Genomic DNA, 24,466 nt, shown 5'->3' on the forward strand with positions numbered 1-24,466 from the left:
GGCGTGTGCTCTCTGAGCTGTGCCCACTGCTCCCCCGGGTCCTGCTCTCCAGTGACACCCCAGGGGGCCAGAGACATGGGGACTCCTTCCTGTGTGTCTCCCCTCCCCCTGACCTGCTCCAATGACACTGGGTCCAGAATTTTAGAAAAATCGTTGAGGCCAGTATTGACTGGTCACCTGCTGTGTGTCCTGGAGGGTCGTCTGCCAGGTCCCTGTGGGGCATGTCTTCTCCATGGAGCCCGTCTCTTTTTCTCTCTGTCTCATGCTGTCTTTTGCCAGGAGATGAAAAATGGGGTTCCAGGCAATTGAGTCCCAGTTACATTCGTAATGGAGGGTGTCTGCCCAGATGGGGAGGGTGCGTCCTGGATATGAGAAATTACCACTCAGTGCTCCAGCACTTAGCTGCCGCTTAGCAAATTAGCTGCTGGCAACTAGGCGTCGGGAGGTGTATTTCCTGCAACATCAATGGCATGTGGGACTCAGATACTTTCCCTCTGGGCTGTGAGGACAGCTTGTCCTGGGCCTCTGCAGCCAGTCGGTGAGGGTCATGGCCTCGGTGTCCAGCAGGTGGGGAGCTGTGTGGCGACTCCGTGCCTCAACTGTCTCGTCCAGGTCTCTGCATCTCAGGGGGCTGGAAGGGGGCTGATCTCTGGGCAGGTTGATGGCCAAGCGTCTCTCCTGACTGTGGGCACAGGCTGTTGGGACAGAGCAGGAGCCATCAAGCTTGAGAATAGAACTGTCAGGTCAGCAGAGGCTACGGGGTGTTGAGTTGTGAAGGTACAGGGGTGCCAGACATACCCCTCGATTTACGTACCGAGGCCCTGGGGCTGCAGGGTCTGTGGGTCAGGAGTGCACTCGGGGTGCCCGGTACCTTCTGTCCTCAGAGAAGCCCCAGGGTGGTTCTCAGACCGGTTTCCAGGCCCAAGCTTCCTGATCAAGTGGGTGTTACCCTGCCGGATGCCTGTGTCCTTTAGCTCAGTCAGGGCTGAGGTTTCGCATCAGACAAGGGCCTGGTGGGGCTCCCCAGTTCACCCTCTAATGGGCTCCGTGGCGATTTATGAGCCTTCACTCCGACCTTTCCCCTCGCCTGCGAGTGCCTGGTTATTAATGGGCCCTGACGATTCTATCAGCAGTGCTGGGATAAATATACGGCTGCAATTAGCTCAGCGGTTCTGGTTTAGGAGTCTCTCGGCTCCCTGTCAGCAGGCCTCTGCCCGGCTGGAGCTCAATGGCCAGCAGCAAACGTGGGTTTGAGAACCCTGGGCCCCTCAGAGGAGAAATGACCATGCAGGACACTGAATTAGTCACCTAACTCCCTTGGGTGCAGCTCGGGGGCCCCATCTAGCAGGTGGAGCTCAGCCAGTACTCAGCTGCCATCTGAGAGGGCCAGGATCTGCTCTAGCCCGTTTGGTTCAATGGTTGGAGCGTCAGCCCACAGACTGAAGGGTCGAGGGTTCGATTCCACCCAAGGGTACACGCCTGTGTTGCAGGCTCGATCCCTGGCCCCAGTCAGGGCGCATGCAGGAAGCAACCAATCTATGTGCGTCTCTCACATGGATGTTTCTCCCCCTCCCACTCTCTCTGAAAAGCAGCGGGAACAACACCTTTAGGTGAGGATTTTTTTTAAAAAGCCCGGCTGGGGTTGCTCAGTGGTTGAGTGTCGACCTAGGATCCAGGAGGTCACGGTTTGATTACTGGCCAGGGCACATGCCCGGTTGTGGGCTCCTTGATCCCCCGTGGGGGGCGTGCAGGAGGCAGCCAATCAATGGCTCTCATCATTGATGTTTCTCTCTCTCCCTTCTCTCTGAAATCAACATATTTTCTAAAAAAAAGAGAGGGCCAGGATCGACCTGCCTCGCCACAGCGCTCAGGAGCAGGAGAGACTGGCACCCCTCATGGGCGCAAAGGGGGCCATCATCTCTGTTGCCTGGTCTGCACCGAGTCCAAGTGGGAAAGGGGCCCCCGCATTGCCTAGCCTTCAGCTCTCAGGAGCTCCTCCAGGACCCAAGCCACTGGACAGTCGGGGGGTCCTGTCCAGCCGGGCAGCCAAGTGCAGGGGCAGAGCTGTTCCCTACTTGGCACCGAACCCTGGTGTGCCCGCCTCAAAGCCCGCCCCGCGTGCTCAGTTCCACTGAGAGGGGCTGTGCATTTCCTGGGGAGCCTGTCTTGGGTGGGGACCGAAGTTTAATGGGGGGACCTATTGAGAGGCCTCGTGCTGTCTAAAGGCTGCTGCTGGGCAGGCGTAGACTTGCTCTTCCTGTAAGCAAGGGCTTTTCCTGAAGCAGTTACGCTTCCTTGTCTGAGGGTGGACGGAATTAAATTAGGGCGGCAGGGGAGCCTGGAGGGCGGGAGGAGGGCTGGACCGCCGACCGGCTGGAGACGGGAGCGGGAGAGCAGCCTGCACATGAGGATGGGGCCCCGGGGACCCCTGAGCGGGCACTGGTGGCTTTAGCTTTTCATATCTGTGTGGTTTGCTCTGAGGAGCAATTGGGGTGGCAGGTGTGGCCCTGGCAAGGGAAGCCCTGCTCTGAATCAGGTGGGCACCAGTCAGGGACCCAGGAGGGGCTACCCTGGCCCCCCATCAGACAGGAGGTTTTGGGGACACACAGTGGACCCCAAGGCTACTGGTGGGCCCCAGGGTGCCCCTTTGGGTCCCTTCAGCTCAGCAGACCCCTGGGCCCCCATTGCACTCACCCTGTTTTAAAAGATAATTGTTTTTGTTATACAATAATATAGAATAACTACAGAAAGTATAAAATTATGACTTTATTGTCCTAAATGAATAGTATATTTTATTATTATTAGCATTTAAAACATGTTTTCTTTGTTTTTTATTTTTTCATTTCAAAATAACTTGAGTGGCAAAAAACACAAATGCTTCCAAAACAGAGCCAAGAAGTCCCGGGTGCCCCTCGCACGGGTGCCCGCCTCCCACAGCCCTGGCGCCACGTCAGAGCCTGGAGAGGAGCCGGGAGCAGCGGGATCGTCCAGACTAGGCTTCCTGTCCGCTGCTCTGTTGTTTTTAAGCCTCACCTGAGGTGGTTTTTCCACCGCTTTCCAGAGAGAGTGGAAGGGAGCGCGAGAGACATCGATGGGTTGCCTCCTGCACGCGCCCCCCCCCCCACCAGGACGGGGTATCGGGGCTGCAACCGAGGTACGTGCCCTTGGCCGGGAATCGAACCCGGGACCCTCCAATCCGCGGGCTGGTGCTCTAACCATGGAGCCAAACGGGCCCGGGCTCCTGTCCTGCTTTTGAAACTTTCTTTTTAGGGACCCCGATGATCCTGTGCTGAGTCATCTGTGCGTGGATCCCGAGTCGTTTACCTTCTTTCTGTCGCTGCTTTTTTTTTTTTTTTTTACTCTCCCGTCCTTGTGAGACCCGAAGCCCTTGGTCCACGTCAGCTGGGCCTCGGGTGCGCTCCTGTTCCCCGCTGGCCGCGGTCCCCTTCTGGTCCCTGCTTTGTCCTGAGCCTCCTTTTGTCTCTTGGGCTCAAACCTGGTTCCCGTTTCCTTTGGTTTTGCGTCTAATCTAAGTTCCTCCAGGCTCCTCTAAGGGAGATGCCCTTCCAGGACTGTTTTCTGTCCTTCGGGTGGTTTCCTTCCAGAATGTTTTCCGTCTGCCTTTGCCCCCCCCCCCCCGGGTTCTCTCTCCTCCTGCAGCCCCTCGGAGGAGCCAGCTGCCAGGGGGGACATTTTGTTTCCATGGCCACCCTGGGAGCAGGTCCGGCCTCCACGGCTTCGGGACCACTGGACACAGGCCGTCTCTGAGGTGAGGAAAGACGGAGCGGAGAGCCCACTGATCGTGACCTTCGGGGATAAATGGGCCCGGGTCTGAAATCCATCACTTCCGCGCCCCCGATGAAGGTTTGCTGGGTGGCCGCCCTCCAGGCATCGGATCCTCGGAAGACAGATGGCCCCGTCCATCTGCGTTAGCACAGATAAGCCATTTAATTTAATTTTAAAACGACTGTCAGGTGCTTAAAAGAGCAAGAGGAATAACAAACGGGGCTTCTCTTCTTATTTATCCCCCAGCAGTTAGCTGTGCGACGTTCCAAGGTTGTCAGTTTAATTAACTGGTGGCTGGGGAAGCAGCTCTTATCAGTGAGGAGGCGGCAGGCCTTGGGCCCCACAGCCTCGTTCCCCGGTGCGGCTTCTCTGAGGGCTTGGGGGCTCCATGAGTTTGGGGGCTCGCGCCCCGGCGGCCAGGCGTCCGTGTGCGGCACTGTGTCTCAGGTTACTGTGTAAGGAAGGGGAGGAACTGGGAAATCGCTGATGCCCACAGTTCCGCCCTGGGAGACCCTCTGTGCACGGGGAGCTGGGTGCTGGGTTTGTGGAAGCGTGGCATCCGCCTGCCAGGGGTTCCGCTGCGGGGGAGCCAAGCCAGGCTGGGTCCTGGGTCCTTGGACACCTGAGGCTCCCACGGTCGGGCAGGAGGCAGGAGTGAGCGCTGCTTGGCACTGGGTGGGATGTGGAAAGGGACAGTTTCTCTCCCAGTCCTGTGACTTTCACCACAGCCGTGAGGTGCTGTCGTCTTAGAGGCCCCAGGACAGCCCTGCATGTATGTGTGTGTCTGTGTTTTGGGGGAGTCCTGCTTCTTAACTCTGCCCTAGAGCCCCAAAGCGCCTGTGTGGACAACAAATAAACAGGTGGGCATGTCCATATGCCGATAAAACTTTATTTATAAAAACAGATGAGGGGCTGTGGGTCCTTGTTTGCTGACCCCTGCCTTAGAGCAACAAGGGGAGGCGCCTGGCCCGGTGGGAGGCTGGGGCCAGGACCAACTCAGGCGGGAAACGAAGGTCTGTGTCGTTTAATCTGCTCTTTATTGGATGGAAGCAGTCATGTCTTTGGGTCCCTGCAGCTGGCTTCGTTTCCCCTCTTAGCCATGAGAGGCTGTGCTCTGCTCGCTCTTGGGGTTCAACTGGGTGACCACAGGAGGGTGGAGACAGCAGCAAGGGACAGCCCACCGCCCTCTGAGTTCAAGGGGCAGTTCCGGAGGGGCTGGGTATGTACAGGGGCTTCAGCACATGCAGAGGAGGTGGCCATCCAGGCCGCTGGACAAGAAAACCATGGAGAAGGCACGTAGTTTGGAGCTGGAGCTGGCTGCCAGCAACGCGCTCGGGCACAGCCACTTGGCTAGGAGGGTCTGTGCTCCCCGAATTGGCCTCCAGAGCGCACAAGGGGGCCCCGCTGTCCTGGGGACAGGACCCACTGATCTGCCAGCAGCCAGGAGAGGTCCCTGCCCGAGATGGCGTGGGCGCAGCCGGGTCCTCTGGGCTCCAGCTCGGGGTGGGCGGGAAGGTCCGTCCCCTTCCCCAGGCCTCCAGGTCTGCGATGCAGGTTGGGGAGGCTGGGCCAGGGGTCAGTGCCGGCCATGCTTGACCCAGTTTCTGATGGCCCACTTCTGTCCCGAGCACCGTTGCATCACCAGCCGCAGCCCAAAGTTGGCGTCCTTGGACATCTCCACCTCCAGGCACCTGCCAGTGTCCCGGCTCACAATGGGGCCACTCTGCAGGGCAGGGAAACCGAGTCAGCATGGGTGCCTGGGGGCCGTCGTGCGAGCATCCGGGAGTGAAGGATGCAAGCCCCACGTGGTCACTCACAGCCACCTGAGACTGGGCCTGTCTGCCCCTACGTTCCTCTGCCCTCCCACATCCCCCGCATCGGTCATCCTCCCCACCTGCCCAGCTCCCTGGGGTCTGAGGAGTAATCATGACAACAGGGTCCAAGGTCCCTGAGATGGGCATTTCCCTGGCGGCTCCCTGACTCCTGGCGTGTCCCTCGGTCACCTCTGAGCACTGAGGGCCTGACCGTGCCCAAGGACCCCAGGGTCAAGTTCTCTGTTCTTCCCCAACTGTGTGGTCCTCATGCAGCATGGCCCTCACTGTCCCGGCCCCAGGCCTGCCTCCTGGGGACCTCTGACCCTTGTTGGCTCACCTCCGCCATGTCCCCCGCCCTGCTGACCTGGGTGAAGTCCCACAGCCGCTGCGCCGGCCGGGCCACATCCTCGCACTTTCTCAGGGCCGGCGTGCGGGCCCTGCCGTCGTCCACCAGGCACTTGGAGTCGGGCAGGAAGGCGGTGGAGCCCAGGGGGCCCAGCTGCAGCAGGCCCTCGGTGCTGTACCGCACGAGCTGGGAGAGGCCGAGCGCCGGGGAGTGCGTGTGCGAGTGCACATGTGTGTGTGAGTGCACATGTGTGTGTGCGAGTGCATGTGTCTCCTGGAGGCCCCCACACCGCCCCCAGGTGCCTGACCTCACAGCCATGGTGGTGGCATTGGTCTGCCCCGCAGGCTGCCCGCCTGCCCCTGCACCCCCTCCTGCCCGCGGTTGGGGCAGCGCCGCTCCTACCTGGGACGACATCCCGTGGCAGGGGTAGAGGATGGCGCGGTCATCGTCCTCCGCCCCCTGGTCCAAGCAGTAGCCGCTGGCTTTGCTGTTTCTCACCTGCGACCAGAAACCAAAGGAGATGCCATGGGGAGGGTGTCGAGGCCAAGGCAAGGCCTCAGGGGGCCCCGTCCCCTGCCGGGCAGAGGGGCCTGCTCTGCGGCCAGCCGTCCAGGGAGGCAAGAGCCTGGGGCCCAGGGCGAGGGGTCTGACCGCGCAGGGGTGGGGAGCGCGGGATGTGGGCGCGGGTGCGGGGCAGGGGGGGGCCCGGGGCCGGGGTGGGGCGCGGGGCCGGGGGGTGGGGCGCGGGGCGGGGGGGGGGCGCGGGGCAGGGGGGGCGCGGGCGCGGCGGCGCAGCCCCCGGACCCGGGGCGCCCCGGCGGCGGTACCTCTCCGTACGTGAGGGTGTTGTTGTAGGTTCTCATCTCGGGGTACACGTTCTCCAGGTACCACTTGAAGCTGCGGCACTTCAGCCTCTGGCGCAGGGCCAGCCGCTCGGACACGTCCCCGAAGTCCACCCCCGGGTTCTGCGGGGCGGGGCGGGGCGGGAGGGGTGAGCGCGGGGCCCCTGGCCCCCCCGGCCCCTGGAGGGCGCCGCGCCGCCCGCCCCGCCCGCTTACGGTCATGGGGATGTTCCAGGCCATGTACACGTGCGACTTGAAGCCGTCCATCCAGACCTCGGCGGCGCGCAGCGCGTTGCGCTTGGCGTAGTAATCGATGTCGTTGTTGTAGGGCTTCCGGGCGCGCTCGATGTGCGCCACGCGCGAGCAGGGCAGCACCTCCATGCTGCCGCCGCACTGCCACACCTGCGGGCGGGCCGTGGGCGTGGAGCCGGAGCCCGCCCCGCCCGCCCCGCCCGCCCCGCCCCGGCCCCGAGCCCCGCCCCGCCAAAGGCCACGCCCTGTCCCTCCCAGGCCACGCCCCTCCGCCTCCAAAGCCCCACCCCCAGCGCTACCCTGGCCCTTCCCAAGCCACGCCCCGCTCCTCCCCGGCCACGCCCACCCATAGGCCACGCCCCTTCCTTCACAGACACTCCCCCGTTCTCCAAAGCCACGCCCTTCCTTCCCGAACGCCCCGGTTCCCCAAAGCCACGCCCCATCCCCGAAGCCACGCCCCGTCCTTCCAGCCACGCCCTGTCCCAAGCCACGCCCCCGCTCCCCAAGCCACGCCCCGTCCTTCCCAGCCCCCGCCCCGCCCCCAGCCTTCCCTGCACCGCCCAGGCTCACAGGCCCCAGGGGGACGCACCTGCCCCGGGCACCTGGGGGCCTGGTGCCTGCGGGCTTGTCCAAGTGACCACGGCCAAGGAAAAGCCTTGGGTTCGGTGCAGCAAAGCCAGGCCAAGGCATTTGCTACCAAATTTCACGTCTCTTGCCCGTTACAGGACACAAACCACTGAGGGACGTTTCTCCAGGGGAGACCCACCCACCCCAGCTGGTCATTCTTCTCCCCTCCGCATGTCCCTGCCCCGCCCACTCAGCGCTGGGGCAGCTCCAAGTGCAAGTGTCAGTGGGTCTTCAGGAAGACATTTAAGTGGACAGACTCACTTCCCTCCCTCTAGTGGCATCTGCTGCTCCGGTCTGGAGGCGAGATTCACCTGCTCAGGCAGACTGACCATTTGCAACTAGAACAAGCCCTTCCTGAAAGCAAGACTAGAAGGGGACTTCAGTCCACTCCCACCCTCCCCGCTGCCCTGCTGCACACGGAGAAGGGTCTAGGACCTGCCTGGGGACACCCATCCACCCCTCTCCCCAAGTGGGGACGGTGGGGCCGCGTGGGCACTCCTCCCTGGCTCCCTCCGTGGCAACGATACCATTCTTTGCTTTTGAGAGACGGGCGCACATGTGAATCCTCTCGGGAGGGGGGAGGAGGCCCCGCCCCAGGTGATCTAACACTAATGTGGCCCCTCAAAGGGCCCGGTTGGAAGGGCAGAGATTGCCCTCAGTGATGGGACCGTCTTCCTGCAACCCCTGGGGGAGCAGCAAGGCTGAAAGTTTTGAAACAGAGAAGCGAAGGGTTTCCCATCTACGAGCCACAGTCGGCTCTCCTGACCAGGACGCTCATCACTTGGTTTCATCTTGACCTTTATTAACCTGACGGGCACGATGGATTCATTTCCCCCTAATTGGCTCTAGGATTTTCCTCATTAGGAGACGAGCAGTTGGCATTTCTACAATCAGAGTAGTGACATTGGCCCCGAGACCACAGAATTACTCCTCTAATTGGGCTGCATCGATCAGAAGGGCTGTGTGGGCGCCTGTGTTAAGGACGCATCAGAGGGAGCAGTGGCTCTGAGGCCTGTGTGCTTGGTAGTAGGGTCCTGGGAAGGCAGCGGGAAGAGCACACAGAAGGGAGGGGCGGCCGGGCTGCATCCTTGGGGACACCAGCTGGGGTGCAAGAGGGGGCCTGGCAGTCAGAGGCATCGGAGAGGCCGGTGGGAGTGGCTCCTGGGCTGGGGAAATGCATGGACCTCACTTCCAAGCTCCCTGGGAGCACCCAGCCCTGAGGTGCCCACGGCCAGTCTCTACCCACTGCCCCTCAGGACAGGGCTGGCTGGTCCCCTTGGCTGGAGCTCAAGGTCAGACAGGCCTTTTGAATGTGAGAGAATGCCAGGCTCCCCCAGGGGCCGGTGCACTGATGTCAGCTTTCCTGACATATCCACATCCGTGCCCATTCCTAAACCTAATTCCTCTCTGCACCTGCACCTGCGCTTGCACCTGCTCCTACATCTGCACCTGCATTTGCATCACCTCAGTCAGCAGACTTCTCTGAGGGCCTGGGGGGTGGGGCATCTTGCAAAAGACCAGGTGCTGTGACCATGGGGCCTTGGTCTCCACTTTGCGAAGTGGGGTCTGGGCTGATGCTGGACAGAGGAGTCAGCCTTCAGGAGAATCTGCCGATTCACCTCCTGACTCCACTTCTAATGTGTATACTGGAGGGTTGATTCTAAATTTGTGATTTAAAATTGGACCATGCTAGAGAATTAAATACAGTCGCAAACAGCCCTGAAATGCTTCCCAGGCCCTGAGATTGGGCATAAGTTTAATTTGTCAGGTACACAAGGATTTTTTTATGCACTTGGGGGAATTTTGGCTAAGATATCAGGCAATGAAAATGCTTAAAGGGAAAAGAAAATACATTTATAAGCGTCATTTTAAGAGGTTCAAGGGAATTTGACTACAGGCAGAAACGGAACTGATTGTTTAATGGCATTTAATCTGTGCAACCGAGTTAATCGAACATTAACCAAGGAAAAGCGGGCGGTGGAAGTGCTATTCTATTAGATTTATAACCATAATAACAAGATCTCTAGGTTTAACCTCAAAGCTTAAACAAATAGGTTTGAAATGTGCCACTTCAATACACTGCATATAAATTTTTTAAAACTTGCCTTAAATAATATTTCCTGTGAACAAAGGCCCGCAGGCAAAAATCAAAACAAAAACAAATAGAACCCCAGAAACAGAACACACCAAAAAACACAAGAACTGCACACCCCCAGAGCTCGCCCCACGGCAGCGCCGCTCAGCCCCTGGAGCCCCGGGCGGCCCAGGACACGGCTCCGCAAGGGGCCACTTACCCTCATGCCCAGCTCGATGTTCTCGCCGCCATACACCTCCATGCCCGGGTCCAGGAGGCCGATGTCCCCAAAATACTCCCGGTCCACCACGAAGGAGCAGCCGATCATGGCGGGCGTCCTGGTGGGCAGCAGGCAGTGCGTGAGCGGTTCAGGCCAGGCCAGCACCCTGGGGCGCCTGCAGGACACCCGTCTGCTGGCCTCAGGGTCCCCGCTCTGCTCACGGCTGTGAGGGTGGCGGTGCTGCCTCGGTCTCTGTCTGTCTCTCTCGTCTCTGTGTCTGTCTGTCTGTGTGTCTCTGTTCCTCTCTGCTCTCGGACACTCTTGTCCCTCATGTCTCTTGGTCTCTCTGTCCTGACCGTCCGTCTTCCTCCGTCGTCTTTGTCCTGTTCCCTCTCACCTCCTGTCCCCGGGTCCACCCTGTGCTTACCTCTCATGTCTTTCTCCCCCCCGGCTCCTTTCTCTGTGGATGTCAGCACTCCCGTCTGCCTGTCCGTCCGTCTGTTCTCTGTCTCTCTCCCCGCCTGACCTTGTCATAAATCAGAGCCAGCTCCGAGGTGCCCGTCACCCCCCGTGGCACACCTGGCCGCACCTGCGCGGTGTCCGTGTCCCCGCCCGGCGGCCCCGCAGCGGCGGGCGGCTCACCTGATGGGCGCCGCCTCGTCCCCGCGGTCCAGCCAGTCCTGCGGCGGGATGATGTACATGCACCAGAGCCCCCAGTTGTAGCCGTGGGCGGCGCTGGCGTATTGCTGCACCTCGAACGTGTCGAACTTGATGTTGTCGATGGCGGGGAGCACGATGCGCCGGCGGTCCTCCCGGATCCGCGTGAGGGCAGGCTCGGCCCTGGGAGGGGTTGGGGGCGCGCCTCAGGAAGGGCCCGGGAAGGGCACTCACCCCAGCCCGGGGCCCAGCGCCAGGCGGCCACGCGGGGTCTGGTGTCCGCTGGGCGCCCACCCGCAGAGTGCCGGGTCCCGGGGCCTCCCCGCTGGAAGCTGCGGGGTCCTCGGGCTGCAGACCCGTTCGCCCGAGTCTCGCCCGCCTGGGGCAGCAACAGTAACAGCCAATGGGCACCAAGGCTATAAAACCACACGGGCCGGGCCTGTGACACCTCTGCAGGGCTGCCCGAGCCCAGAGCTCCCGGGGTCAGCCGAGCCTGTGACCGCGCCTGCCCCTCCTTCCCTGCACCCGTGGGAGGCGCCGATTATGTGCCACGCTCTGTCCTAACAAATGAAAATACAAGTGTGAACCAGAAAAGAAAGAAAACCCATGCCTCGGGGAGCTGATGATGTACCGGAGGGAGGAGACCGGTGAGCAGGGGTTGTGCGGCCTGCGACCTGCAGGTGGGGGCCGGGCAGACAGCGACGCAGAAGGGGCTGGGATAATACCTTAGGACAAGAGAGCGAGGCGCGGGTGGGGGCCCCTTTAAGCAGGGTGTCCGCCTGCACCCGCCCTTACCAGCCGGTGCTGAACTCCACGTGGGCGTCGAAGAAGCCTACGACCGGGGCCGTGGCCACCTTCCAGCCCTGCAGCCGCGCCCGGATCAGGCCCTCCCGCCTGCTGTTCCGGACGATCTTCACCAGGCCCGGGTACCTCTTGTTGACGTACTGGTCCAGGTTGAACTTGAGCTCCACTGCGGGGGAGACACAGAGACCGCTCTGCACCCCGGCATCCCTGGAGGGACCGGAGGTGGCTGTGGACAGGTTGGGACGCCGTGTGCCCCAGTCCACGTTCCATAAACGTGTGGCTGGACAGGCTTCGGGTGCTGGGGAGACCACCCCCAGGAAGCTGGCGTGCCGTGGGAGAGCCTGCCCTGGTCGGCGCGGCTCCGTGGTGGGAGCGTCGGCCGGAGCACCGAAGGGTCGAGAGTGTGATTCCCGGTCAAGGGCACGTACCTGGGTCGCGGGTTTGATCCCAGCCCCAGCTGCGTGTGGGAGGCAGCCCATCGATGTGTGTCTCTCACATCGATGTTTCTCTCTCTCCCTCCCTCCCTCCCTCCCACTCTAAAAAAATCAATGAAAAATATATACTTGAGTGAGGATTTTTAAAAAAGGAAGGAAATTCTCACACCTGCTCCAAGGTCGATGGGCCTTGAGGACACTATGCTCGGTGAAGTAAGCCAGACGCAAAAGGACAGACCCCGTAGGTTCCACTTATGAGGGACTAGAGGGGTCAGATTATTCATAGAAAGCCGGTGGCTGCCAGGGGCCGGGGTGGGGAGTTAGTGTCTCATGGGGCCTGAGCCTCCAGTTAGGAAGGTGGGACGTTCGGGCCTGGATGGAGGTGACGGCTGCCCTGTCCGCACCCTGACTTCGGACCCTGCCTCCCTGGGGCGCCAGCCCCGCTCACCGTTGTCACTGTTGTCATCCACCAGGATGACCTCCTTCAGGAGCTGGGAGGGCGTGCGGTTGACCACGCTGTGGACCGAGCGCAGGATGACCGAGAGGGCCTCGTTCACGAAGATGAACACCACGGAGATCTGGGGCAGGTCGTCCGAGTAGGTCATCTGCCTGCACCTGCGGGCGGCACCGTGGTGGGGACAGTGTCAGTGCAGGGACGGGGCAGGGAGGTGGGCGCCTGGTGCCCCCCGGGAGGCCAGCTCGATCCAGTTCTAAACCCCGCTCCCAACGACAGAGGGGTGGCAACGCCATCAACAGGAAACGACGGAGCCCAGTGGGACAGGGCGACCCCACGGGCCTCGGTGACTGCGCACAGAGGCTTTGCGACGTGCGGCCGCCGGGACCTTGTGCGCTGGAATCCAGGACGGGGCCTCGGGTAAGGCCGCTGGCTTTTACCATCCTGTTTAATTTGGATTTTCCTGTTTTCCTTTCATGATCCCCTGGGCCAGGCTCGATAATCAAGATCTAACTTATGTGCTTTGTGGAGTAATTGAAGCCGCGGCTTAATTAGAAAGCTGTCCACCTCCAGAGGAAGGGGGATGAATACTGTTAATGGGAGAAAGTAGTGAGCACTCTGAACGGCCACTGGGGCTGGGACACGCACAGACACACAGGCACACACATGCACACTCACTCACACAGGCACACCTGCGAACATACATATATATGCACGCACATGCATGCACATGCACTCACACAGACACACATGTGATCAGACATATATGTGCGCACGCACGTACTCACATGGGCACACGCGTGAACAGACATGCACACATGCATGCACACATGAACATACACACGTGCATGCATGTACATGTGTGCACACGTGTGTTGGGAAAGTTCTGTGTATGTCACTGACATCAGAGCCTTTTTGTTTCTTTCTTGGGAAGAAATGGGATATAAACAAACACGTAAAACCCACGTGCTCTAATTCGGCGGGGCAGAGAGCGGCGCCCCCTCGTCAGAGTTCTGTGAATCAGGCTTCTAATCAATTAGGGTGCATTGCAAATGTCAGCGTGTCCGACGTTCCCCCCCGGTGTCCTCCGTAACGTGAGAAGGCAACTGGAGTTGATCGCGCCTGTCAGCTTTTATTTTGGGAGACGGAGGTTCCTTAGAGGGGGAGCGGCCTGCAATGTGCGGGAAAGAGGGAAAGCCAGGGGGGCTCCTGCGGCTCAAGCAAATCCCAGGCCCAGCCAATCGCCGGAGGAAGGTGCTCCTGATGGCGCGAGGATGCAAAGCACCACGCGGGATGAACCTGGAGCCCTTTCGAGCTTTCAGAAGCTCAAAACCAATCCAAATTTGCTTAAGCAAAAAAAAATTTTTTTTAATATATGTATGTGTGTATATGTTAGCTTACTGCAGAGCCTAAGGGTTTATTTTTTATTGATTTGTAATTAATTACAACCAGCTTCAGGAATAGCTGGATCCAGGTGCTCATCCTCCAGCACCGGATGTTTTTTCGGATTTCACAGGTGGGCAGTGACAGCCCGGAGCCAGCGCCGCGGCTGGTGGGCCCTAAGCTCTGATTGGCTTGGCCCGGGTCACATGACGCACCCTGCAGCCTGCTGGGGTAAAAAGTTTCCACAGCCTCCCAGGCGGAAATGGGGAGCTGATGCCCAAGGAGAGGAAACTGGATTTCAAGGAGGCAAACCGCAGGCTGGTCGCTGTCCGGGGACGTGGTGGCACCTGAGGTCTCTACGGACATTCCTGGGACAGGTGACGCGAGCCCCACGCAGCTAGGACGGGAGCAAAGCAGGAGCTGGTCCCCGAGCCCCAGGCCCAGCACTGACCCCACGGAGGGGCTTGTGCCCATCACTGGCTCAGCGGGGACCTTGACCACATGGCTGCCCTTTCAGGGCTCCTGCTGCCAGCTGGGCTCCTACAGACGAGCCACAGGAGGCAGCCGGGCCCAGACGCCGAGCTCCGCTGCACCTCATTAAAGCACTGACGCCCACTTACTGCGGCGCTTTGCTCAAGTCTCGTCTTCACCAAGGCGCCTCATGAGCTTTCAACCAGGATGCAGTGATACGGCCAGGACTGCGCCCTGAGTGACCACAGCCAAGGCCACTGGGGGGGCCCGACCGTCTGATTCATCAGCTCCTGTGGCTTTGGAGTGGGTGGGACGGCGGTTGACAGGCCCCAAATGCCTTTCAGACACAACAATGCTAGTTTTAAACAGTCTCTACGCGTCTCTGGACCAAATACAAATGGGACAACCCCGCCGGGCACAGCCAGGTGCTTCGAGCTCGCGTCCCTGGAGACATTCATGTTCACGGCGGCTCTTTGAGCGCCAGCTTGGCGCAGCCTGGCTTTCTCAGACCCACAGATGTCTGCGTCGAAAGGGACCCAGCAGCCTGTCCTGTCTCTGGGCCCTGAGGAGGACACCGTCCCGGCCGAGAGCACGGAAACCAGGTAGGGGAGATCCCTGACGTCGGAGGGCCACCCGTCTGTCTGTGTGACCATCTGCGTCCGGAGCCCACGGTGGGCAGGGGGGGTTGGGGGTCCCTGTGGGAGGGTCACTACTCACTTTTTGGGCCTGTAGTCGGGGATGGTCCTGTCCAGGGAGATGCGGTCGCTGAGCTGGGCGTTGTAGCCATATTCCTCGTAGTGGCCGGCTGTCTCCTGGCTGTCATCCCGCAGAGTGGCCGCCACACCGCCTTGGCCCAGACCCCCCGGGCCCTCCACCAGACCCATGGGCTTGGCCAGGCCTGGCGGGGAGCAGAAAAGAGGGGGTCAGGCAGGTCCCAGGATGCATGGTCCTCCCGCCCAGCCCAGCCCCTTTCTCTCTGTCACCCGGCCCCACGTGAAAACCACCCAGAAAGCTGCACACTGAGTTAACGCTCCCCTCGCTCCCTCGCTGCGCCAGCCCCGCTCCCGGGGACGTCGTCTTTCCTGGTCTGAGTGCCCCCTGGCATCGCGCAGTCGTTTCGCGGGTGGGGATTGCTCTGTCAGCAGAGATGCTTCCTGAGGGTCGCCTGTCTGGCCACTGCCTGCGCCCCCGCCCCGCTCCCCCCATCTCTCCTCACTCTGTTATTATTTCTAGTTGTTCTGGTGGCTACCGGTGTGACCTGAAAGGCAGGCGCACGGCTCTATTTTGGGAAGTGTCGGCTTTTGCCGCCGTCAGCCATCTCCCTTCCGGGGCGGTGGAGAAATGAACACGTCCCGCGGCCGGTGTGGCTCAGTGGTTGAGCGTCGCCCCCACCCCACGAACCAGAAGGTCACTGCTCGATGCCCAGTCAGGGCACATGCCCGGGTTGCGGGCTCGGCCCTCAGCGGGGGGGGGCAGGGGCAGCCGGTCAATGACTCTCTCGCATCGATGCTCCCACCTCTCTCTACCCCTCCCTTCCCCTCTCAAATCAATTTTTAAAAACATTTTAAAAAAAGAAATTAGCGTCTTCCCCGGCGTAAAGTTTCATTTCTATATATTTTTTCATATATAGATATAGATATATGTACGTATATTTCAATGAGTAAGCTCTGAGTCCGGGGGGTCCCAGCCCCGGGACAGGGGTCTTTATAAGGACAGGACTTGGGGCACTAACTCGGCGGAGAAGCCGCGTGAAGACGGAGGCAGAGATGGGAGGGATGAAGCCACAAGTCCAGGGACGCCTGGGGCCACCAGGCGCTGGCAGCCTCTGGGGGGAGCCCGGCCCTGAGACGCCTGCATCTCGGGCCCCTGGCCTCCAGAACCAGAGACGATGAAGGGCCTTGTCTCTGCCTCGGTTTGAGGTGCTTTGTTAGCGGGGCCTCGGGCAGCCCGCGCAGGCCAGCGGCTCACCCCGCCGCCGGGGCGTGACCTGCGCCGACCCCCACGGGTGCGCGGGGTCGTCCTCTGCACAGCTCAGGACCAGGTTCCGGAGGCGCCGGGGTTGTTCTCCTCTTTGGAGCCCCGCACGCGCTCCCTGGGCTCGTCCTTGAGTGAGATGCGATTTTGAGAACAAGGGGGGATCTGCACCTACAGCTCAGCCTTTGAAGCGTCTGTCTGACAACTTTTCCAGCCCACACACTGAAGCCAGCATCCTCGGCTGTGACCCCGGCCGCCGGGAGGTCACAGCCGGTCCTGCCCGCTGACGGGTTATTCTGGTGACCGGGCCCCGGGCTGGACATTGCACGGAAGCCCCCCGGGTGCCTCGGTGACCCGTCTCACGGGCACACCTGCGGCGAGACGCGTCTGGTTTCAGAGGCAGGGATGCGACGCTGGCGAGCAGAGCAGCTTCTGTGAAGGAATCAGACGGAAGGCAAACCTCCCTTTGTCCAAATTCATCATCGTCGTGGTAATCGGACGAGACCGGGCGCTTACGTGAAGGCCGCCTGCCGCCCAAAGCAATTCCGCGTCCACGGAACAGTCGTTCGAAGCTCCGTGGCCCGAGGGAGCGCACCCCCGACTGCAGGAGGCGACTGGGAGGCGTGAGGAGGGGTCGCGCTGGGGGCCGAACTCGGAGCTGGGGTGAGTGCTTTGCACTCGTCTCTCAGGCGCTTTCTCTTGAAAACGGCAGGGGAGTCCACGGCAGGCCGAGGCTGTCACCCGCCCCCACGGGGGCAGCAGAGGGTGGCGGGGACTATGGCCCATGAGCCCCACCCGCGGGGGCTGTGGGTCCAAAGACACCAGCTCTTCTAGACTTTCAAGAGACGACAGCCACACAGTCACCCCCCTGACGTCAGCGTAGCGTTTCGGTCACAGACAGACGGCCCCCCGGGCGTTAGACGGGATGGGTGTGGCAGGGTGAGTGTGGCTCCCGAGCGGCAGGTTCTCGCCCCTGGAACCTGCGGACACGTCGCTGTAAACGGTGGAAGAGACTTTGCAGGTGGGATTCAGCTAAGCACCCTGAGGTGGGGAGAGCGCCCCTGGTTATCCGGGGGAACCCAGCTAACCATCACAAGTGTCCTTAGAAGAGAGGGGAGGTGCGAGCTGACACAGACGCGGGGCCGTGTGGCACGGAGGCAGAGATGGCAGGGACAAGGCCACACGTGAAGGAAGGAGCCCCCGGGCCCCCGAGGCTGCTGGGTTGTTTGGTTTTGCCTTTTATCTGCTGTCCTTCCTCCTACGGGAGCTGAGGCTCGTGGCTGGGGCCGCAGCAGCCCCCCTGTGACCGTGAAGCTGAATGACCAGCCGTGCATGGAGAGGAGCCGGACTTCCAGGGTGGGGCTCCTGAGGACGTCCAGCGGCCGTGCGGGTTTCACGTCACATGAAAGGGACACATCGCAACCCAACGAGGCCGCCTTGGCCGGGCTCTGTCGGGGACTCTCGAGTTCTCACTCAGAGAAGGGGGGGGGCGCGTGCTGGGGGCGAGAGGACACTGTGGCCGGGAAGCCAGGCCGCCCTCCCCAGCCGGCGGCCCCACCCAGGGACTTGGCTGGCCCTGCGGGGGGCCGGCTGCCAGCTCCCCGGAAGCCCTGCAAACAGCCCCCCAGAAGTGTCATCTCGCGCTCGGCCAGCCCCCTCCTTCCAGGCTACCTGGGACGCGTGGGCGGCTGTGATTTCTCAGCTTGGAAGGAAGTGTGGTTTGCAAGCTCCCAGCTTCTCTTTGAGTCACCGACTCCCATCTGTCACAGCGACTTAAGCCAATATTCCGGGAGAGGAAACAGCCCGGATGGAGGGGCTGCCGGTCGCAAGCCGATCTGAGAGGAAGAGGCGGCGAGCGAGGGCGCCTTCGGGAAGGGGGGTGCCGTCCCCACCTGTGAAGCCGGCGGCCCGTGAGATAACCGGCTGGTGCAGGATCCGGGGTCGGGACACCCCTGGGGATGCACAACCTCTGGCAGCCCCCAGACAGAGTCTCGGTGTCATCCAGGGTCCCCCGTGCTCGGGGGGCAGGCCAGGCTGGCCGAGCCAGCCGTGACCCTGAAAACCACTAAGCAAGTTAGGTTTAAAACCACAGTAACGACATCCGTTTCTGTAAAAGCTATAAATACCTGGCAAGGAGTTACTAGGCCGCGGTGAAGAAAAACGAGAACCGAGGAGGTGAGCGAGTCTGGCATTTGCTTTTTTCCTGGGGGAGGGAGAGGGGTCTAAACGCTGCGAACCTCCAAGGGTGCCGCACATTCGGGGCACGAAGACAGGCTTCAGACGGTCCCCTTGCCGCCCTCGGAGAGAAAGGTCGCCTGTCGCCCGCTCCGAACGTCACCCGGCCGGCAGGACTCCACGGTCCCAGCGGGAAGATCACCTACCACCCACTGTGACCTTGTGGACCTGTGACCTTGACGGTCGACTCCGTGGGTGTGCGGGGCGGACAGAGGGGGTGGAAACGACCTTGAGCGGAGCATCCCGCCAGCTCGAGGCTCCTATCTCTCATCCTGTAAAAATTTAGGCCAATTGAACATGCCCGGCTATTAATTTTGATGATTACGGAGTGGAGATAAAAATGAGAGGCTCGGGTGGCCGTGGCCTTTGAAGATAATCTCTCGCTCGCTCTCCCCAGCTTCAGTCTTATCCGCTCTCTCCAAATACAACAGCTAATTTCATTACCGACAGGTCTTTTAAGGATCCCCGGGGACCCAAACTAAGAACATATTGTCAATAGCCGGGAGACGGACTGCCCTTCCGAAGCCATGAAGCCATGAATATTTCGCAGGACACGGCAATACCTGTGAAATATGTCCTCACCGAGGCTACTATAGTGTTTGATGAATCTCCATCCGTAACACTGGTGCCCAACTGATATGAATATTTATGGGGCCGAGGCGGGGAGATAAGGCCTGTCTGGAAACCTCTGGCAGAATGGGTTTCCTGGCCCTTCCTCCCGCCTTGGAAACCGAGCGGAGACCGTGGACGGTCACTCGGCCGGCTCCTCCCAGTGACAAGGGCCAACCTGCCGCAGATTCAGGACCCGCTGCTGCTGGGGAGCGGGTGGGGGGACACTCGGGTGTCCTGCCATCTCGGCCGCCACCCGGCTCTGAGTGAACCGGCTTCCACGCTGTGAGACAACGCGGCTCTTGGGCGCCTTTTAAACAGCCCCGGAAAGGAGTTTCTCCCCTGGGGGAACAGCAGTTGGGTGGGGGTGGGGGTGGGGGGGCATCAGACTCGTGTCCTGTGGACAGCGGCGGTCACCGCGCTGAGGGGCTGGGGAGACCGCCTCGACCTCTGCCTTCCTACACCGAGTCCCCGAGGGTAAAAAACCCAAGTCAGGATGGCGTCCCCAAGGGCCCAGCTGGCCTGTCCCTCCTCGAGCGCCCGGCTACCCGCCCTTCAAAGGTCGCTGGTCCTGGGACTTGGACCCCATCCTGGGCCATCTCCAGTGGGGCACCGGGTGTGGAAATGGAGAGAGACTTCTTTTTTGTCGCATTTCCAATCGACGAAGGATACACCGTCCTTTCAGAAAAGAGGGCTGAGCCTTCAGATATGCAGATGGCTGAGCTGAATTGTAAATGCAGAATCACTTATCCTGCACACTCCGGAGTCCGCCGCTGCGAGAATTATTCCTGGAAGCTCGGCGGCCGGGCTTGCAGACGTACGTCCCGGGGCGAGGCCAGCCCTGGTCCGATCCCCCCAGGGAGACCATCAGGGGTGTTCATCGCAGGGGGCAGGTCCTTGCATTTCGTCTCCCCCAACCTCAAAGGTCTAGGTCTGCCCGGCTCCACCTCGGCGTCCGGGAAGCGGCCGCGGCTGCTCTGACTCACCCCTCGGACGCTGGATGGGTCAGAGCCAGCCCAGCAGCCGGAGGAGAGAGAGAGAAAAGCAAAACCAAACAGCTCAGACTCCTCGGAGTGAATGAAATGCACCTGCACAGGCCGGACCCAGGAGGGGGGAAGAGGGTCCTGTGCCGGCAGCCCAGACGGGGGTCCTGTGGGAGGTGGGGCTCCAGTTGGGAGCACTGACTCCCGTTTCAGTTCTCCAGTAAGTCAACAGTGGTGGCGAAGGCGTTGGCGCTGGTACAGGGAGAAAGGCCAGCCAGTTAAACGGTACTCCCCTGTTGCAGGGGGACCCACCAGGGTCCAGGACTAAATCATCAACCGCCGGTGTTTCCAGGCCACAGCGACTCTGCCCGCCGGGCTCAGCAACGCGGGGCCTGGAAACTCGCGGCGCAGATTCCCGGAGGATGCAGATTGATGGACTGGAGCTGGAAAGGCCCCCTGGGGCCAGCGGGAAGCCACTTCTGGAATGAAAACTCACAAATGAATAGGGAATGCTCCCGGGTGGCAGGCGCATCCCTGCGAAGGGAATATTGGAAAGCATTTCCAAAGCAGATGCTCATGCAGAGACGCTCAGAAACCCCCCTTACGCCGTCGCCTGGGGGCTCTCAGGGGTGGAGGGCTGGGACGGGCGCACCGTGGGGACCAGGAGGTTCCAGTGGGGCAGCCGGGTCCTCCCAGGCCCCCCAGAATCCCTCGAAGCTCTTCTGAGACCCCCAGCCCGCCCCTCCTCCAGGATGCGCTTCTGCAGGCCTCCGACCTCTGGTTTCCCACTTTTATCGTTTGCACAGTACGGACGGGGTGTCCACCTTGGGCCAGTGGTTCAAGAGCCAGCCACGCTCCCTGTCCCCATGTGGCTGGTGCTCCCGTGTCTCGGGTGAGACCCTGAGCCAGAGGCTGTGAACGGATGGAGGGGACGCAGGTGCACTGCCTGCCACCGATGGCCGGTGGGGAATCTCGGGATGGACTCCCCGGACTCAGCTTCTCAGCCGTGATCCCTGCCTATCCATAAAGCAAACGCCAGGGGAAAGATGGCTATGCAGCCAGTGGGTCCAAGTCAAGTGCCGGGTAATGACCTGGCTGACATTCGGCCCCACCAGGCTCCCCTCCCCTTCCCGGGCCTCTCGGTCCAGCTCCACAAAGGTTTTCATTATTAAAATTCATTGCGCCTCAGACCATTGGTAGGGTTTTGGCTTCCTGATCACGAACCTGGGGTCCCGCTCCAGCAAGCACAGCCTGGGGGACACACGGCCCTCAGCAAGCTGACCATCCACCCCCACCCTGCACGAACCATCCCCTGAGGACACTGCCCTGGGGTTGGGATCCTGGTAGGAGCAGCACGTCGGATAGGACTTGGGGCAGAAATAACACTGACTCGAACTGTGACCCTGTTCCCTGTAAAAGGCTATCTCCATCTCCGGGTTCCTTCAAGGAGGGAGGTCTTGGATCCCTGCTAATCCCCCCCCGCCACACACACACACACAGGTGCCTCTCACCAGAGCCACTGGGGACAAGACTGACCTGATGGGATTAAATAGCAAAATTTTGTTTTCACTGTGCACTGGTGTAGTCACCTCCCGCCCACAGGCCATCAACAACTGTCTTTTAAATTTATTTTAAGCAAAAACAATGACTTGTTTACCGAAAGAGCCACTCAGTCACTCAATCAACAAATACTATCTATGGGGCTCTAACTACAGGCAGTGCTACCCTGGGCCCTGGACCTCAGAGCTGTGACTACAGCAGTCTCCCCGCCCTCAGGGGAACAACACGCTGGCGTCCTGCACAAATATGGGTAGAAACCTCCACCTGGTCGAGGCCTCCACCAGTTCAAGAAACAGAGAGAGAGCCTGGCCGGCGTGGCTCAGGGGTTGAGCATCGACTTAGGATCCAGGAGATCGCGGTTCGATTCCCAGCCAGGGCACAGGCCCGGGTTCGGGCTCGATCCCCAGTAGGGGGCGTGCAGGAGGCAGCCGATCAATGACTCTTATCACTGATGTTTCTCTCTCTCTCTCCCTCTCCCTCCCTCTCTGAAATTAATAAAAATATATATTTTTTAAAAAGAGACAGAGATACAGAGACAGAGATAGGGAGACAGGGAGGGAGAGACAGACACAAAGAGACAGAGACAGATGAACCAACTGACAGAGACAGAGGGACTCAACAGAGGTGGGGGACAGTTGGAGAAAGGGGTGGGACAGGAGGGAGGAATTGGGGAGGAAAAGGGGATTTGGTGGAGGGGGAGGGAGAAGGGGAGGGTTTTTTAAAGGAAAAAGGGGGCGGGAGGAGGGAAGAAAAAGAGGGTGGCAGGGGAAGCCAGGGGAGGGGAGAGGCTGGGTTGGCCCAGGGTGACACCCACTGTCCCATCCTCTCGGGTGAGCGTCGGGAAAGTCAGCGAAGGTCCCGCTTTTGCCGCCGCCGAGAGTCCTGGCTCTTCCCACCCCGAAGGGCGAGGCGCGAGCGGCCGGGTGCTGAGCTGGCCGTCACCATGTTACACAAGCAGGCGCGCTGCTCTGTGTTTATATAACCCTCTGGTTCTCCCATGAAACCGACCATAACACCCCGGCAAACACACCCCAATAAAGCTGTGTGCTCCTGTGGGGCACGGGGCCTTCTGCAGATGGAGCACTCGCCAGAGTGGCCAGGGCAACTTCCCTCCCCTCGTGGCCTCAGCCGAGGAGGAAGGACGGACCAGAAACGCCACAGGCCCTTTGAAACCACCTCGGGAGCAAGACCAGGAATCCTGGGAGTGGCGAGAAGGTTCCCGGGGAGTCAGGAGGCTGTTCTACTGGCTCCCAGCGGGTGAGGCTGCAGACAGTTCCCGAATCTCGGGGTGTCACCAAGACTCTGGGTTTAGAGGCGCTGCTCAGAAGCAGGCTGGACCTCCTGCAGGAAACCCCACCACGACCTCGCACCAGGCAGGGCAGCCTGCAGACTGGCCCAGATGCCTCCCAGCGGAGCCTGTTACTGATGCTTCCTGAGGTTTTGTGGGCGGCCGGGGCAGAGGCCAGAGGGAGAAGCCCAGGAACAAGGTAAACACAAACTTTTCTCCTTCCTCCAGGACCCAGCCCAGAGCTGCATCCTAAGTAGAAAAGCCTCGGTCCCACCAGCTGTGGGACAGGCTCTCGGGGTGACCCACAGCTGCTCCAAATGGAACAAGGAGCCCCCACCAGCAGCTGGGCTTCCCACAGACACTCCCACGGATCCAGCCCCCCCACGAGGCACCGACGTGCAAGGCGCACCTACTCAGTCAACCCCTGCCAGGCCCCTGCCGGGCCCCTGACTACCTACGCACCTGCCACCAGCCCAGCCTCACCTGCCCCCCATCGCTTTCTGGGGCGAGCCCTGGGCATCCCCAGGACAGGCGGCTGAATGAGCCCAGTGGTCAGGGAGGCCCCTCTCCCCACCCGGATGAAACAGCACCAGGCCAGCAACCTCTGAAGGGCAGTGTGGCCCTCCTGCGCCCGGGCCCTGACCCCTCGGCAGCTGGAGAAGCTGCCCCACGCTCCTGCCCCGGGCACCACCTGCCCCTCCAGCAGGTGCTACAGCCTCCTGAGAAGTTCTCTCCCGGCCTCTAGGGGAGTCAGTTGGAGTGACCCAGCCTTTGGTGGGGGGTGGTCTCCAGCGTCCGCTGGGTGCCCGAGTGGACCAGTGGTCACCGGCCCACGCCCTCTGCTACCAGGAGTCCTCAGAGCCCGTCTCTTCCCATCTGCCTCCCGCGGCCACGGAAGCTCCAGCCCAGCCCAGCCCTGCTGGACCAGGCCCGGTCCGCCCAGGTGCCCGCGGCCGGACACGGCGCCCGGCCCTGTCCCCCCGGCCCTGTCCGCCCCCCCACGCCGTGTCCCCCCGGCCCTGACCCCCGGCCCTGACCCCGGCCCTGACCCCCGGCCCTGACCCCCGGCCCTGACCCCGGCCCTGCCCCCCCGGCCCTGCCCCCCCGGCCCTGTCCCCCCCCGCCGACCCTGCCCCCCCCCGGCCCTGCCCCCCGGCCCTGTCCCCCCGGCCCTGTCCGCCCCCCCACGCCGTGTCCCCCCGGCCCTGACCCCCGGCCCTGACCCCGGCCCTGACCCCCGGCCCTGACCCCCGGCCCTGACCCCGGCCCTGCCCCCCCGGCCCTGCCCCCCCGGCCCTGTCCCCCCCCCCCGGCCCTGTCCCCCCCCGCCGACCCTGCCCCCCCCCGGCCCTGCCCCCCGGCCCTGTCCCCCCCTCCCCGGCCCCCCCCCCCCCCGCCCGGCCCCGGCTCACCGTTGAGCTGGCCGTAGACCACCTCCTCCAGGTGCTCCAGGCGCCGCAGGACGGCCTCGCGGTCCCCGGGCGCGCCCGCCCTGCCCAGCCGCCCGCGCGCCCTGCGGTCGGCGCCGCGCACGATCTGCACCAGCCCCGCGGAGCCGCCCCGCAGGCGGCAGTAGGCGGAGAACAGCACGAGGCCCGCGAACACCAGGATGTTCACCGTCAGCAAAGTTTTGATCCTCCGGGCCAGCGCCAT

The 24,466-nt window shown here is 61.6% G+C and overlaps 1 protein-coding gene across 1 annotated transcript; it reads right to left on the reverse strand.

Annotated features, from left to right (window-relative positions):
• Positions 1 to 3,365: 3,365 nt before the first annotated feature.
• Positions 3,366 to 24,466, reverse strand: GALNT9 (polypeptide N-acetylgalactosaminyltransferase 9; the record flags this gene model as incomplete). Its single annotated transcript, XM_081123019.1, has 11 exons — positions 3,366 to 5,509; positions 5,965 to 6,132; positions 6,349 to 6,444; positions 6,774 to 6,911; positions 7,005 to 7,190; positions 9,962 to 10,079; positions 10,604 to 10,801; positions 11,414 to 11,588; positions 12,305 to 12,471; positions 14,882 to 15,062; positions 24,226 to 24,466. 11 exons carry the CDS (start codon positions 24,464 to 24,466, stop codon positions 5,363 to 5,365), a joined length of 1,815 nt encoding a protein of 604 aa, XP_080979145.1. The 3' UTR covers positions 3,366 to 5,362.

Source organism: Miniopterus schreibersii (assembly GCF_964146895.1).
Source record: "Miniopterus schreibersii genome assembly, chromosome: 20".
Classification (NCBI taxonomy): Eukaryota; Metazoa; Chordata; class Mammalia; order Chiroptera; family Miniopteridae; genus Miniopterus; species Miniopterus schreibersii.